The sequence below is a fragment of the Myotis davidii genome, unplaced genomic scaffold (assembly GCF_000327345.1).
Source record: "Myotis davidii unplaced genomic scaffold, ASM32734v1 scaffold168, whole genome shotgun sequence".
NCBI lineage: Eukaryota > Metazoa > Chordata > Mammalia > Chiroptera > Vespertilionidae > Myotis > Myotis davidii.
The window spans coordinates 3,052,006-3,068,126 of record NW_006383016.1 but is presented as its reverse complement, the minus strand read 5'-3'; the positions used below and the strand labels follow the sequence as shown (position 1 = coordinate 3,068,126).

Here is a 16,121-nt window from a genome sequence, read left to right as displayed (position 1 = left end):
GGACCCGGGGCTCGGGGGGCGGACGGAGGTGCCTCGGAGCGGGTTGTTTTCAAGCGGTACCAAACGGAACTGAAGCATCGTGGAGTGTTTTCCATTTAGTTTTTTTAACGAGTGACTGGAAAGAGGGAAGGTTTCCAAGAAGAAGCCAAGTTAGGGTTACCTAGGCGACCTTTAGAACTGTTAGGAAGGAGGCCTCGAGGGAAAATTCACGGCACTTTATCATTTTGATTGGGTAATTGGGTCTGATGTTGAACCAAAATATTTGGCCATCCTTAAATACTGAGTGTGGTGTAAATGAGATTGGGGGGGGGGGATGTCTGCAGTTTTTTGCCCTGTAAAGCTGTCTTAGTACCGGTGTCCCCATGAGGTTTCTAGACCACTCGGTTGAATACTGATACACTCCCAGGAGTATGTTACTAATAACTTACGCAGCAGTTCACATTGCTGCTCAGTGGATTTGTATACATGGGGGGATCCAAACGACACTTGTGTTTAGCTACCTTTTTGTGTCATGCAAACTTCCTTTTAACTGTCATGCATTTTTCTAGTAATAGCTCTTGGAGTCTGCAATAAAAAATGGCCTCCAATAAAACTACATTGGTAAGTTAATAAAAACCTAAAATACGTAAGGATCTAACTCAAATTTTTCCTCTGAAAATTATAACTTTGCATTTCAGTGACTGAGAAATTTACATCCATTTATATTCCCCAGTGCCCTCTCCCCCCAGTGTTATGGGAAGAATTAGCTGCAAAAACGAACTCATTACATGGAGATTATTGATTTGGCCTAATATTTTGATTAAGTTAAGGGAGCCTAAACTTGAGTATAGCCCAGTATGAATGTTAATGACTAGATTTTTATCTTGAAATAAAAGTGCACAAATGTATGTAACATGGAAGACTACAATTATGGACAAAGCAGGAAAGCCTTTGTTGATTGTCATATTACCTAACTCACTGTGTACTGAATTCTAGAGAAATCAAGTATTTGCAGTATTGCCCAGATTAAAGAACAGATACCCAGTTAGACTGGGTCAAGACTCATTGATTCTTTCAAATACTTTGGGCACTTTGTCATATCTCAAACTTACTCTAAAATACACAAGGGCCTTAAATTTGAATCACTGCCCATTCTTTTTAATATACAAAATGAACCAAACTGCACATCTATAAGGAGAGAAGAATGTAGCATATGAGCAGATAACGTTTTTCTCTCCCGTTTCTTAAAGCCAAAGTTTTATTCTTAGGCTTCATTTAAAGTTCTACAAATGTGTAAAAACATTGTACATTCGGTCAACTTGTAAGTTTAAAAAACTGGGCTATTCACATGAGAATCATGAAATTCAAAGTTATGATTTCTACAGTATTTAATTCTGACACACTGCATTAATAATCTTAAGTATATAAAGGTATTGACATCTAAATAAAGCAAAACATTTGGTCTTGGTTTGTACATTTTCTTCTTGAATTATACACTAAAGGACAAGTTGGTGATTTATAATTTGTGTCATCATTAGAGTGCACATGTAAATGAAATATCCTGGGGAATATGAAATATAAAACCTGTCTGGTGCGCCAATAATGCAATTGATTCTCATCAAAGCCATCAGTGGAAAAAGCACAAAGCATCTTCTGTGCCCCTTCAGAATTGAACTTTCAAATTCCATAATCAGTAAGCCAAAGTGTATGTGATTGAATTGGCTTTATGGTCACCTATGTCCAAATATTGGATGGGAAAGGAGCTAACTATGCTTGGTACTTTGAGGATGAATATAAATACAGAAAGCAAGTAGATGCTTATATTAAAACTAGAGGCCCTGTGCACAAAATTCTTGCACTGGGGGCCGGCTTGGGGGTGGGGAGGAGAGTTCGGCAGTCCCTCAGCCCAGCCTGTACCCTCTCGAAGTCTGGGAGTCCTCAGGGGATGTCTAACTGATAACTTAGACCCCCTTCCTGCTAAGCCGGCAGTCGGACATCCTTAGCACTGCTGCGGAGGCCGGAGAGGCTCCTGCCACTGCCACTGTGTGAGCCAGGCTTCTGGCTATTAGTTGCTCCCCCTGTGGGAGCGCACTGACCACCAGGGGTCAGCGCCTGCGTTTAGCGTCTGCCCCTGGTGGTCAGTGCGTGTCATAGCGACTGGTCCTTCCACCATTTGGTCAATTTGCATATTAACTTATTATATAGGATTAAATTGACTTTGTACACAACTTTTTCTATCTGTATTAAATAATTCTATCTAGCCTGAGGGTTTATCCTTTTCATTTTCAGTGTTTATTTTTTGTCATCTTTATTCTGTACATCTCTTATCCTCATGGACCTATTTTGTTTGTCATTTATGATTAGTGTCTAATATGCTTTTGTTCTCACCCAATTTTTCTTCATTCGTCTCACTACCATGCTTACCTTCCTTGTACTGCACAGAAGCAGAAAATTATCTGATTGGGTGCAGTGCCCAAGTAATATGTGTGTGTACCTCTAAAAAACTACATAGTTTAAATGTTCTTTTGCAATCTTCTGGTATTCTGTTGTCTTTTTCTGCTTTTATATTTTTTTAAATATATTTTTATTGATTTCAGAGAGGAAGAAAGTGGGGGAGAGGGAGAGAAACATCAATGATGAGAGAGAATCATTGACTGGCTGCCTCCTGTACACCCTGCACTGGAGAATCAACCCCGTAACCTGGGCATGTGCCCTGACCGGGATGGAACTGTGACCTCCTAGTTCATAGGTCCACATTCAACCACGGAGCCACCGGCCGAGCTAGTTATGTGGAGTTTTAAAAGTTTACTCATTTTCAGTCCTCTTAAAACAAATCTGTTTAAATTATTAGAAAACAGTGATTTGGGTTTAGTTTCCTGCTTCTCTATTTAAAGTGTTATACTTTGAAAAAAGAAAACTAAACTAAAAGTGAATTTTGTTGGCTACCAATTTAGACTTTTTTTTTAATCCTCACCCACAGGGATATGTTTTTATTGATTTTAGAGAGAGAGAGAAACATTGATTGGTTGCCTCCTATACTTGCCCCGACTGCGTATTGAACCTGAAACCTTTTGGTGTATGGTGCAACACACCAACCAACGGCCACCTAGCCATGGCCCAATTTAAACTTTTGAGTAACCAAGAAGGATTCATTTTTTTCCCCCCACAATTAAACTGATCCAGGATTTTGACATCTTGAAATGACAGCATTTATAGCTTTGTTCCAGTTGTTCAGTAATATATATTATCAATAGAGATTATGGAAAAATAATCTTGTCCTTTTTAATCTAGTCATGGTCTCCTTAATTCATCCTGTGACTGATACTAGGATTCTGAACCATGTTTTCATTGCAGTTAACCTTTTTTCTATATTGCTGAGGCTTTTAACATTGGTATTTGAATTGGCAAAGGGTGTCTGAGAGTGTGGGGGATATGATTTCACTGGTTCACTTACTAAGGTCTGTCACTACCACTTATCTCTCCTCTGTCTAATCTCCTAATACCATCTAGTGGCTGTGTGGTTAAACTGAGTGAAAAGTAGTAAACACAATCTTGTAGATGATGTAGAAATAGACCAGGAAAAGATAACAGTATTTTCCACACAGTGTTTTTTATTGTATTATTTAATTGAAAGGTGATAATAGGTTTAAGCGAAATCAGCTTAATTACATATTTCTTTTTGTATTAGTATCTGTTGGTTTTTTGGGGTTTTTCCCCCCAGGAAGTGTCTACCCTGGGATATAGAAGTAAAAATTTAGGTCTCAAATTCAACAATAATATAAGCAATTAATTTAGCCTTTAAAATGTACCCAAAAAACAAGATATTTTTTTAATTCTTTTTTTCTTTATTTGTTTTGTTTTAGCAAAAAATGGGAAAGAAACAGAATGGAAAGAGTAAAAAAGTTGAAGAGGCAGAGCCTGAAGAATTTGTAGTGGAAAAAGTATTGGATCGATGTGTAGTGAATGGGAAGGTGGAGTATTTCCTGAAGTGGAAAGGATTCACAGAGTGAGTGAATCCCTTTTATGTTTAAGTGCTTTTAAGCAGCATTTAAAACTTGTTTTCAACCTGAGATCTTTTATCAGTTTTCCCATAGGTTTCTTTAAATTTTTAGAATTCCTTTAATTCGGGGTATCTTGTTAGAGTTCTGTTTAAGAAGAACCAAGTTCTTAGCCTGCAGGTTAGCCAAGCAAATTTGAGACTAGTTGATTACCTTGGAGCATCAAATTATAGAATTAATTGTAGTGCTGTGTAATGTTTTTTGTGTTGTACTTTTTAAATTGATTTTTGAGAGAGGAAAGGAGAGAAAGTGAGAAACAGTGCTATGAGAGCAAGTCCTTGATCAGCTGCCTCCTGCAAGCCCCCTACTCCATTCCAGCAACCTTTCAGTGCACAGAATGATGCCCAACCATTGGGCCACATGGGCCAAAGCTATGTAATGCATTTCAATGTCGCTATTATACTAATTAATTAGAATTCCCAATCTGCATCATCCTTGCATGAGGAGAGTACTAACAAACATGGAGGGTCTATAGTGTAGACCAGTGGGTATTAAACAGAAGTGCTGGTTATGATCCAGTTCTTACTGTATCCTAAATCTTTTTTAAAAAATATATTTTATTGATTTTTTACAGAGAGGAAGGGAGAGAGACAGAGAGTTAGAAACATCGATGAGAGAGAAACATCGATCAGCCGCCTCCTGCACATCTCCCACTGGGGATGTGCCCGCAACCAAGGTACATGCCCTTGACCGGAATCGAACCCGGGACCCTTCAGTCCGCAGGCTGACGCTGTATCCACTGAGCCAAACTGGTTTTAGCCTAAATCTTTATAAGAAGTAGAGCCTGGCCCTAGCCGGTTTGTCTCAGTGGATAGAGCATTGGCCTGCGGACTGAAGGGTCCCAGGTTCGATTCCGGCCAAGGGCACATGCGGACTCTATCCCCAGTAGGGGGTGTCCAGGAGGCAGCCAATCAATGATTCTTATCATTGATGTTTCTCTCTCTCCCTCTTCCTTCCTCTCTGAAATCAATAAAATGTATTTTAAAAAAAAAAGAAGTAGAGCCTGGGCATTTTTTTAAACTCCCTGGTTCCTCATGATCCTTGTTACTAGTTGTTCTCATAACTGCTTATATTAGTTGTCTTGTGAATAACTTGCATGCAGAAATTTTATGCTTAATGTTTATTGTGTGCTAATGTGCTTGAATTCTCTTCTGTCTTACACCACAAAAACAGTGAGGGTCCATGGGCAACAACTATTAATAATGAATAGGTAGAAATCTACAAAATATTTTCTGAGCATGATGGAGATGAGTATAATAGTCAAATTATTAGGCTTCAACTATCTGTAATCTATCTCCACCATTCACATTTTAAAGCAACTTCCTAGCAGTTTGGGAAGTATGAAATGAATGGAAGGTTTAGGTTTTCCTATTTTATCTTCTCAGTACCCTTAGTTGAATTCAGGTTTTTATCATAAGTTCATAATGTACCCCTAGAAAATTTTCCTATAAATACTGAACCAAGCAAATAAGCCTGAACTATTTTTGAATTAGATTTAACCAGTTTGATTTAACCCAAATTGATAACCTTCATATGGTAGAGAGTTGGTTTTTATTGCTTGTTTTTAACCTTCTGGCATATTAAAAACTCTGTGTCCCACCCATTAAATGTTAGTAAGCTAACTCTTCCCTTTCTCCCCAAACTGAAGGCTACTATGTGTGGAATTATGTGTCAAGTAATATAGAAGGCTGTAATGAAAAGAACACTACAGAATGGAGGCTCCACTTCAGCTCTTTTGTCCTCCTTCACCCTCTAATTTAGGTTTGCCAATTTTGAAGTCTGAATGAGCAAACCAAGTTGAAACCAGAGGTTAATAGCACCTTTCCCAGCATCTCTAAAATGATTAGTTTCATTCTATCTGTGTAAAGGCTTTTTTGGATCAGAGCACACAAAGTTTGCAAGCCTATCACTGTTGAAAGATGATCATACTTTCACATTTGGTACTTGATACTTGTTTTCTTTCCAGCCCTTGTTTATGGGCCCTGAAATTTGAATTTTATAATTTTCATTTTGAAATATTTTTCCAACCAATTAAAAATGTAAAGGTCAGAAGGCTGGGTTTAACTTTGTTTCTGTTGCCAATCCCTCCTTTATATCATTTCCCAATTTGAGCACTCGGCAGAAATTGGAGGTACTATCTCATGTTTGAGAATGCCTCAGAATTATTTTAAATCACAGTATTGGAGACCCTAACTCTACATATCTTCTGATTAATCTAGTAAAGCTATTTACAGTGGGAACTAGGAATTCACATTTTAAGTGGGTTTTCATAATTTGGAAAAATATTAGCTCCAGTTATTCTGCTAGAATCAGGTTTTGTTAACCTGGGGTGATATAGCAGATTGCCCCCTTGGATAAGAACTGTGAAAGAAGACATAAGGGAAGTATGATCACATTGTGTTAAAAGAACGCTGAGGGATAGGGAACAAGTGGTTAGCACAGAGGACTTTTCAGATATATACTAAGTGAATCTGGATGACGGTGATAAACCATGTTTAATCGAATGAACTTTTTTTTAACTGAATGCAGTGCTGACAATACTTGGGAACCTGAAGAAAATTTAGATTGTCCAGAGTTAATTGAAGCGTTTCTTAATTCTCAAAAAGCTGGTAAAGAAAAAGATGGTACAAAAAGAAAGTCTTTATCTGACAGTGAATCTGATGATAGCAAATCAAAGAAGAAAAGAGATGCTGTAAGTATAAAATATTGCCCACCAAACTGGCTTTTTGTAAAAGGTTGATGGCTTGATGTTTAGGATACTTTTAAAGACTTTAATGCTTTTAAAATACGATTTAAACGCCATTTTTAAAGGCTTAATTTAAATTGTGCTAGTGTAATTTTGGGTAGATTCGTGGATATGGTTCCTATGATCCAAGACTAGTATTCCTTGAAAACAATCCACATAGCTCATCCTGATTGTTGACCATAACAGCTTTGACCACAAGAAAGTACTTTGGTATGTGATGTGTCCATTATCAAAGTAATGCCAAATGATACTTTGATTTTGACATAATCTTTGATAATAACTTTTTTTTTTATTGGCGTGAATTGAAGCAGTTGGTTTAGTATTCACTACATGCTCTAATCTTTGTTAACTGGTGTCTGTGGCTTTAGGCAAATCACAACTCTGCTTACTTTCAACTTCAAAACAAATTGTATTTGCCCTTTGTACTGGGCATGGTAATTTGGGAAAGGGTCTTTGTTCTTTATTAGTATTTAGGCTTGGGGACTAAACATACAATACAGACTTCTTGATAAGATCTTTATATTTTAAATTTGATCATTTGAACTAGATGCCATATACTTTACAGATAATCCATTAAATGCTCATGACATCTCTATTAAGATTATAGGTATTATCCCCATTTTACAGAGGAGAAACAGAGGTTGGCTATAAATTTGGTTCTGGATACTTTAGCAGTCAAAACAAAAAGTGACAATGTGAAGAATCAGTATATATTAGTCCCCTTATATCCGAGGTTTCAGTTACCTGTGGTCAACTGAGTTCCAAAAATATTAAATTTCTCCAACCAACATTTTCTGCTCCTGACATCCACCCATCAACATTGTCATGGCTCAATGATCCAGGATCACCTGGAGCCAGATGATCCTCCTTCTGACATATCTATCAGAAGGTCATTCATTAGTAGCTTAATGCTACATCATAATGCCTACGTCATTCATGTTCCATCCCATCTGGGACACGAATCATCCCTTGGTCCCGTGTGTCCAATCACTAGAAGGGTGAGTACAGTACAATAAGATATTTTGAGAGACTACATTTATGTAACTTCTACAATGTTACGATTTTTTTTATTACTAGTTAATCTCTTACTGTGCCTAATTTATAAATTAAAGTTTACTGTAGGTAAGTATGTGTAGGAGAAAACGTGTGTAGGGTTTAGTACTATCCACTGGGTCTTGAACATATTTTCGTGTGTGAATAAATGGGGACTACTGTATGTAATTTAAAAGTCAACCACATGCTCTGCAGAAACACTGTTTAATTACAGTAGTGAATTTCCATGCATGTAGCCCTTACATTGTGCCAAGCAGTCTTCTAGATAAAAGTAACCTAGGCATCTAACTTCAGAGTCTGGGATATTGATGTAATATCAATTACATCAATTGGATGGGGTGAAAGGATTTATTTATCTAAGCAGCTCTTAAACTTTGGTCTCCAGAAAATTATTAAGGATCCCAAAGAACTTTTGATTATATGGGTTATACCTATAAACAACTATAGTAGGGATTAAAATAGAAACTTCTAAAGTATTTATATATTCATTTAAGAATGACAAAATCTATTGTATGTTCGTAACTATTCATGAAAAAATAACTTTAAATATGAAGCATATTTTACATTTTGGCAAATATTTTTAATGTGTGGCTTAATAGTAGACAGTTCTATATTTGGTTTGCTGTGTTATGATTGGTGGAGGCATGCGAAGGCAATCTGAAGTTACAAGTACATGAAAAGAGGGGACCTTATGGATAAATGGACACACCAAAGGTCTCAGGGATTCCCAAGAACCCTCAGACACTTTGAGAATCACTAGTTTATAGGAAGTATTTTATAAGATTTCTTAAAGTGATTTGAAATGTTAACTTTAAGGATTTGTAATTATTAAAGTTATCAGAAATAAAGGTATTGGTTTGTCTGTTTTCTTAATTTCTGGTTCAGAATACTTTCAGACATCCAGATTTTTTTTATCTGCATGTAAGGTTAGGTTAATAGAAATTATGATGTGTTTTGAATTAAATGTGAAGTGTGCTCTAATCATTTCTGTTTCACTATTGAAAGGTTTTTATTTAAAAGTTATATGTCACAAAAACAAATTGGAAGTTAATTTGCTGTGTGGAAACATAAATGCAAATAATCATTTAACTTCTAAACAGGCTGATAAACCAAGAGGCTTTGCCAGAGGTCTTGATCCTGAACGAATAATTGGTGCCACAGACAGCAGTGGAGAGTTAATGTTTCTTATGAAATGGTAAGTGTGTGGGTGATTACTGTTACATATAAAGTACAAATAGATGGGCTTTTTTTTTTTTTTGACAGATAATGGGGAGGGGGGGAATGATATTGATTTGTTGTTCCACTTATATATGCATTCATTGGTTGATTCTTAATAGGTACCCTGACTGGGGATCAAACCTGCAGCCTTAACATATTGGAACGATGCTCTGACCAACTGAGCTACCCAGTCAGGGCAATGGGCTTTTTTTTTTCCTGTGAGGCTTTATGTAGAAAGGGTTTTATAGTTTTTATCATTAGATAGAGAATAATTATCTGCCGAAGGGATGATTCTACTTACTTTTGCTAATGATATTTCAAAGCAAAGATTAGCAAACTGGTCTGTTTTATAAAATGAAATTTTATTGGAACCCTGGCACAAGTACCTCATAATCCTCCTGAATCGTTAAATAATCTAATTAAATTACGATACATTGAGCAATTCTCATTTGACAAAAAGGGTTTAGACTTTTAACTGAATTTTTTTTTTTTTCCTCACAACAGGAAAGATTCAGATGAGGCTGATTTGGTGCTGGCAAAAGAGGCAAATATGAAGTGTCCTCAAATTGTAATTGCTTTCTATGAAGAAAGACTAACTTGGCATTCTTGTCCAGAAGACGAAGCCCAATAATTGTTTGCATTGCTTTTTATATATATTTATACATATATATAAAATCTGGGTCTTGGTCTTTTTTTGATTTATTAATGTGAAGAAAGAACTACATTATAATGAAAATCAAGTTTGATATGTTTGTTTTGAAGTAGTGCTGGGGAGTTGTTGGGGGGGGGTTGCATCTATAGCACTGGTTACTTTGAACAAAAGCTTTCTGTAGTTGCTTCCTTTATCAGAAAAGAACATTTGATACCATGTTGTATTTTTTTCCTCTGCATTAGAGAAGCTTTTCTAAATGTTGAGGGAAATCTCCATAGTCATTACTCAGTCAGAATTTGTATGTGCCTAAGGATCATTGTGGGGTTTTTGTTTATTGGGGAGGGTGGGGGGAGCGGTAGGTGTGTATACATATGTAAATGGTTTTCTCTCTTTTTTTTTTTCTTACCAAAACAAAACCATTTCACAACCATAGATAAGCTCGTGTTTCTGAACTGCCATCATTTTCAGCAACCTAAGGGAAAAAATCATTTGAAGTTAAATTGAAATTTTTCCTGAAGCTTTAAACCTTTGAAAATAGATAATTTATAATTAATTGGACAGTTTAAATATAATGTAAGCAGTATAAATTGGACAATTTAAAGTAGACATATCAGAATCCATTTCTACAATCATAAATGCAAGTTTATTTGCAAAACCCCTGAAAGGAAAATTTTATCACTGCCAATAACCTCCTCACCCAAATGAGAAAAGTAGGCAAACCCTGATGTGTTTTATTTAGGTAAGCAATACTTATTTAAAGGTTTCACCTCATAAAATGTTCCTTTATAAGAAGTTTAAATCCCTATGCTAGATTGACTAAAAAAATAGGGTCATGGAATGTGTAAGACTTTATTCATGGATACCGAATCAGATTGTTGGAGACCTTGGCAATTTGGGACCTGCTGGAATAAATGGATGAACAGACTTTTTGTAATCTGAACTCTTGGTCTGAATGTTTTCTCTTTACTCCAACTCAGTCTTCACATGTAGGCTCAGTCTCAGTATTTGGGGTACTGGTTCGACAAAAGCCAGGAAAAACAATAGCTTTGTAGTAAACAGAATGTTACCCAACTGTATATTGTTTACTTTATTGTAAATACTGGTAAACAGTGGTTAATAAATAGTTTTATATTCCTTTGTGATTAGACTTTTTCTTAATCTGATTGCCTTTATCATGAATGTAGAAACACCCACAGACATGTGGCTCCACGTGGGTTTTTTTCGTGTGTGGGAAGATGAAAATTAGTTTCATGTGAAAAATTAATACTTAGAATATAGTTTGTTAAAATTCCATCTGAAAAACAAGTCTTTTGATATGATTGATCTGGTTGTGTTAGATCTATGTTTACTCATGTCCAAAATCCACATAGAGAATGAAGTCATTTTGTGACATGCAAACATTGGACTATGTTGTATAGCTGAAACTAACAATGTCAATTACACCTCAATTTTTTATAAGAACATTTTATAAAATCACAGATAGAAGAATCAATTTGTTAAAGAAATGGGCTTAGGAACAAGTTATAGAGGCAAAGGAAGGGCCCTTAGAGTTTGGAAGAGAGGAAGGTAATGGTTACTCACCTGAGGAAGGGAGGGAGGAAAGAAAGAGAAGGGTGTGCTCTGGGGAGGGAGAGCACCTATACAGGCAGTCCTTGGGTTACCTCGGACTTAACCCCTTCCCCGGCAGAAACGTGTATACACGTTTTCACAAAATGTTCTTTTTTCAGTCGTCGACGAGTATACTCGTCTAAAAACTTTACCTTAAAAAACCAGCTACATACGTACCATTCTAAATAATTTCATCTAGAAACTTTCTGAGGAAATACTATTCTTAACCACAAAAATGGGAAGAAAAAATAATTACAAACTGTTTTCATAACCAGCATCAAAAATACTATATAGAACCAAAATAAAAAAATTAGTCTGAAAAAGAAACGTTTTTAACAAAAAAATTATTGGGGAAGGGGTTAATGTATGTTGTTTCGTGGTTACGTTGCCATCTCCCATTATAAAAAAAAAAAAGTTCCGTCATTTCGTCGTATGTACATATGTGCTTTATTTACCACAATAAAGGTCAGGAATTATCTTTTAAATTTTTTTTTACTGTTTCACTTCATTACTGCTGTGTATGTGCTCCATGTGAGTGACGTAGGTGCTTATGTAGGTGGGTTCCAACTTACAGCAAAAATCGAGTTACATGGCGCCATAGGAACAGATCTCCGATGTAACCCGAGGACCTACTGTACCTCAATTTTAAAAAGAAAAAAATATCCTTCTTTATGTTGTATTAGTTTTTTACAGGTGCTGTGAAAAAATTGCTGCAAACTTAACTTGCTTAAAACAGCATAAACTTATGAGCTTCACAGTCTAGAAGTCAGAAGTCCAAAATCTATCTCACTGGACTAAAGTCAAGGTAACAGGGCTGGTTCCTTCCAAGGAGACTAATGGCAAAGCCTATTTCCTTGTTTTTGTTTCTCGGGGCCGTCTGCTTTCCTTGGTTCCTGGCCCTTTCCATCTTCAAAACCAGCAGTGTAGCATAGTCTCTTCACCTCTCTATGCCTCAGTTCTTCATCTATAAAATAGATAGGTTGTGGGTTTTTATAAAAATGAAATGTGGCCGAACCGGTTTGGCTCAATGGATAGAGCTTCGGCCTGTGGACTCAAGGGTCCCGGGTTCGATTCCGGTCAAGGGCATGTACCTTGGTTGCGGGCACATCCCCACTGGGGGGCGTGCAGGAGGCAGCTGGTCGATCTCTCTCATCGATGTTTCTAACTCTCTATCCTTCTCCCTTCTCTAAAAAATCAATAAAATATATTTAAAAAAAAAAAAAATGAAATGTGGCCGAAACCGGTTTGGCTCAGTGGATGTGCAGGAGGCAGCTGATCGATGTTTCTCATCGACGTTTCTAACTATCTCCCTTCCTCTCTGTAAAAAATCAATAAAATATTTTAAAAAAATGAAATGTGTACATGTGAGGCACTCAACAGTGTCTTATATTTAGCAATCAAAATGTTCTCATTTTTACAAGCAAATGTTTATTTAGAAAGTCACAAAGGTAGAAGTGAGCCAACTGGGCTGACTGGGCTCAGGGAACAAGTTACAAAAGCCAAAAGAAGAGCTGTTGGAACTTAGGAAAAGGGGGGTAGGGGGTCCTCTGTTTCAGAAAGAGAGTTGCCGAAAATTGTGGGTTCCAAAGGAGTAACCCAGAAAACCGTGAGAGAGACAGTTTTATTAGGACAGGTGTGTATGGGGCAGCTGGGTGTTATTTTAACACTAGAGGCCTAATGCACAAAATTCATGCAAGGGGCTCGAATTGAAATCACAATATAAGCTGTTTCTCTGCGGTTGTTTATAATTTGGGCCCACATTCAGAAGCAGATTCTCCCTGACCAAGAAACTAGCCAGGCTCCCAAGGTCTCTGCCTGCAGGTGGCCTTCACTCTATTCCCACATGGTGGGAGGGGGACTTGGAGCTTGGGAAGGGGCCCCAGTTGGGCACATATGGAGTCAACCCATCGATGTTTCTCATGTCATTGTTTCTCTAAAAATCAAAAATACCCTCAGGTGAGGATTTTTTTTTATTTTTATGTGGTCAACTTTTTTTAAAATATATTTTATTGATTTTTTTACAGAGAGGAAGGGAGAGGGATAGAGAGTTAGAAACATCAATGAGAGAGAAACATCGATCAGCTGCCTCCTGCACACTCCCTACTGGGGATGTGCCCGCAACCCAGGTACATGCCCTTGACCGGAATCGAACCTGGGACCCTTGAGTCCGCAGGCTGACTATCCACTGAGCCAAACCGGTCAGGGCTGTGGTCAACTCTTGTCATTCTTTGTCTTCTAGATTTTGTGTCTCGTTTAAAAATACTTTTATATCCTGAAATTGAATTTATATGGATATTCTTTTTTTTCATCGTTTTTGTTGAAAGTATTACATGTCTCCTTTTTCCCCCCTTGATCCCCTCCAGCCCACTCCTGCCTCCACCCCATGGATAGTCATTTAAATTTTCATTGAATCATCTTTATAGTCACATTTTTTTTAAATATATTTTTTATTGATTTCAGAGAGGGAGAGAGAGACAGAAACATCAATGATGAGAATCATTGATTGGCTGCTTCCTGCATGCCCCCACACGGGGGATTGAGCCCAAAATTTGGGCTTGTGCCCTTGACCAGGATCAAACTGGGACTCTTCAGTCAGCAGGCCGACGCTGTATCCACTGAGCCAAGCCAGCTAGGACTATAGTTACATCTTTAATCAGAGATTTTGTTGAGTATTGTGATGAAGGTTTCTGAATGTTTTGTTTTTAATCTTCACCTGAGGATATGTTTTAATTGACTTTTAGAGAGAGGAAGGGAGAATGAAACATCAATCAGTTGCTTCTTGTATGTGACCCTACCAGTGATCAAACTTGTAACCTAGGTATGTGCCCTGACCGGGAATCAAACCTGCAATCTTAGTGTACAGGATGACACTCCAACCAACTGAGCCACCTGGTCAGGGCAGTTTCTGGTTTTTGTTTTCCAGTGTAGACATCAGTATCACTGAAGAATTCAAAGCTGTAAGTAGCAAAGTCTTCCTAATCCTATGGCTCAAAGGAAATAATCATGCACCATTACAAAAAAAGTTGGCCAGATGTCACAGTGGTTGGAGTGTCAGCCTGTGCACCAGAGGATCGTGGGTTTGATTCCTGGTCAAGGGCGAGTACCTTGGTTGCAGGTTCAATCCCCGACCCCGTCAGGATGCATGGGGGAGGCAACCAACCAATGTGTCTCACATTGGTGTTTCCCCTTTCCCTCCCTCCCTCTCTAAAAGTCAATGGGAAAAATATTTTTGGGTGAGAATTAACAACAACAAAAGTTGGCCAGCAGATAAAACCATTTTTAAAAAATATATTTTATTGATTTTTTACAGAGAGGAAGGGAGAGGGATAGAGAGTTAGAAACATCAATGAGAGAGAAACATGGATCAGCTGCCCCCTGCACACCTCCTACTGGGGCTGTGCCCGCAACCAAGGTACATGCCCTTGACTGGAATCGAACCTGGGACCCTTCAGTCCGCAGGCCGATGCTCTATTCACTGAGCCAAACCGGTTAGGGCCAGTTTTTTCTTTTTCATTAAGGACCTGGAATCTGAACACCTGGATAAAATATTGGTTTGGCAAGATCCCAAGTTTAATACCATTGAGACAGAAGGGGACACTGACCTGGAGTTTATTATCAACAAGCTTACTTTTAAAACCTCCAAAGTTTTATTGTGATCCCTCACTACTTTCCCCTTTTCTCTGCTTTCCTTTTGAAATTGAAAAATAAATGAATGTACCTTCTTTATAAACCAGAGATCCAGTTCTTGGTAATTCTGACAGGACCTGATTGATACTGCATGGGGTGCAGAAAGGGGAAGTAGTCCTTAGAAGACATTTACAAGTGTTGTCTCCCCACCCTTTCAAGTTCTTGAACCTTAAGGTAATGAAGGTAATAGGTTGGAAAGAAAATGAGAAAATCATGAGCTTGAGCTTGAGCTTGATCATTATATTTTCCTTTTCTATTTCTGACAAAAAACAGCTCAGGTTTGTTTGTTTATTTGGTTGTTTTGTGTGTGTGTTTTTAATCCTCACCAGAGGATATTTTTTCCAGTGATTTCTAGAGAAAGTGGAAGAAAGGAAGAGAAGGAGGAGACAGAGAAACATCAATGTGTCTCACATCGATTGGGTGCCTCCTGCATGCACCCCCACCGGGGCCAGAGAACTTGTAACCTAGGAATGTACGCTTGACTGGGAATCAAACCCTGACCTGTCCACAGGCCGATGCTCTAACCACTGAACTAAATCAGCCAGAGCTCAAGTTTTTTGTGTGTGTTTTTTTTTCTTAAATATCCACCAGGCTCCTAGCTGGGCTCATAGGTATTGGTTACTTTCCCCTACAAGGCTAATGAATAGTGCTTAATTTCACGTTGGAATGTGTGTGTTCAGGCGTAAGGCTGAATGGCTGTTTTACATTATATTTGATGTTTATAAATATACATTATTTTTTATTAAACCGATATGAAAATTGGGTGTCAAGCAAAAGATAAGAATCTCTAACATGCAGAGGAGTATAAATTGTATGTGTATTTGTATGTAGCCTGTAAGATACTGAGTCCCTGTTTGGTTGAATAAATGAATTTGTACCTTTTATTGAACAAGGGGAGCAATTTAACAACTTACAAAAATTTTAATTATAATTCAGTAATTGATTTGGTATGATCAAGGGAGTTGTAGTAAGTGCCAGTCTTTCTTGTTAATAATACTCATAGCTTGATCTCTCTTCTGATTATAGTTTCTCCTATGAATGTGCTGCACTTTTCAGATCACAATATCATTAACTTTTCTCTTAATAGAGAATACTTAAGGAGAGGGGATTGAGGTTCGAT

The 16,121-nt window shown here is 37.5% G+C and overlaps 1 protein-coding gene and 1 long non-coding RNA gene across 4 annotated transcripts in view; both read left to right on the top strand.

Moving 5' to 3' along the window:
• The window catches only part of CBX3 (chromobox 3), a 12,055-nt gene extending 1,207 nt beyond the window's left edge, over nucleotides 1-10,848 (top strand). Inside the window, exons 2-6 of one of the 3 annotated variants that reach the window (XM_006778986.2) lie at nucleotides 549-600; nucleotides 3,843-3,985; nucleotides 6,567-6,729; nucleotides 8,937-9,031; nucleotides 9,559-10,848. In XM_006778986.2, the coding sequence (XP_006779049.1) occupies nucleotides 577-600; nucleotides 3,843-3,985; nucleotides 6,567-6,729; nucleotides 8,937-9,031; nucleotides 9,559-9,685 (552 nt within the window). In that variant the 5' untranslated portion in view covers nucleotides 549-576 and the 3' untranslated portion in view covers nucleotides 9,686-10,848. Of the gene's footprint in view, nucleotides 1-39; nucleotides 601-3,842; nucleotides 3,986-6,566; nucleotides 6,730-8,936; nucleotides 9,032-9,558 lie in introns of those variants that run through there. The other 2 variants (XM_015558147.1, XM_015558148.1) reach the window with 2 other exon arrangements.
• A 969-nt stretch (nucleotides 10,849-11,817) lies between these two features.
• On the top strand, nucleotides 11,818-15,044 carry LOC107181683. The gene is made up of 2 exons (XR_001512369.1): nucleotides 11,818-12,119; nucleotides 14,833-15,044. It is a non-coding gene; the product is annotated as an uncharacterized LOC107181683 (long non-coding RNA).
• Nucleotides 15,045-16,121: the final 1,077 nt, after the last annotated feature.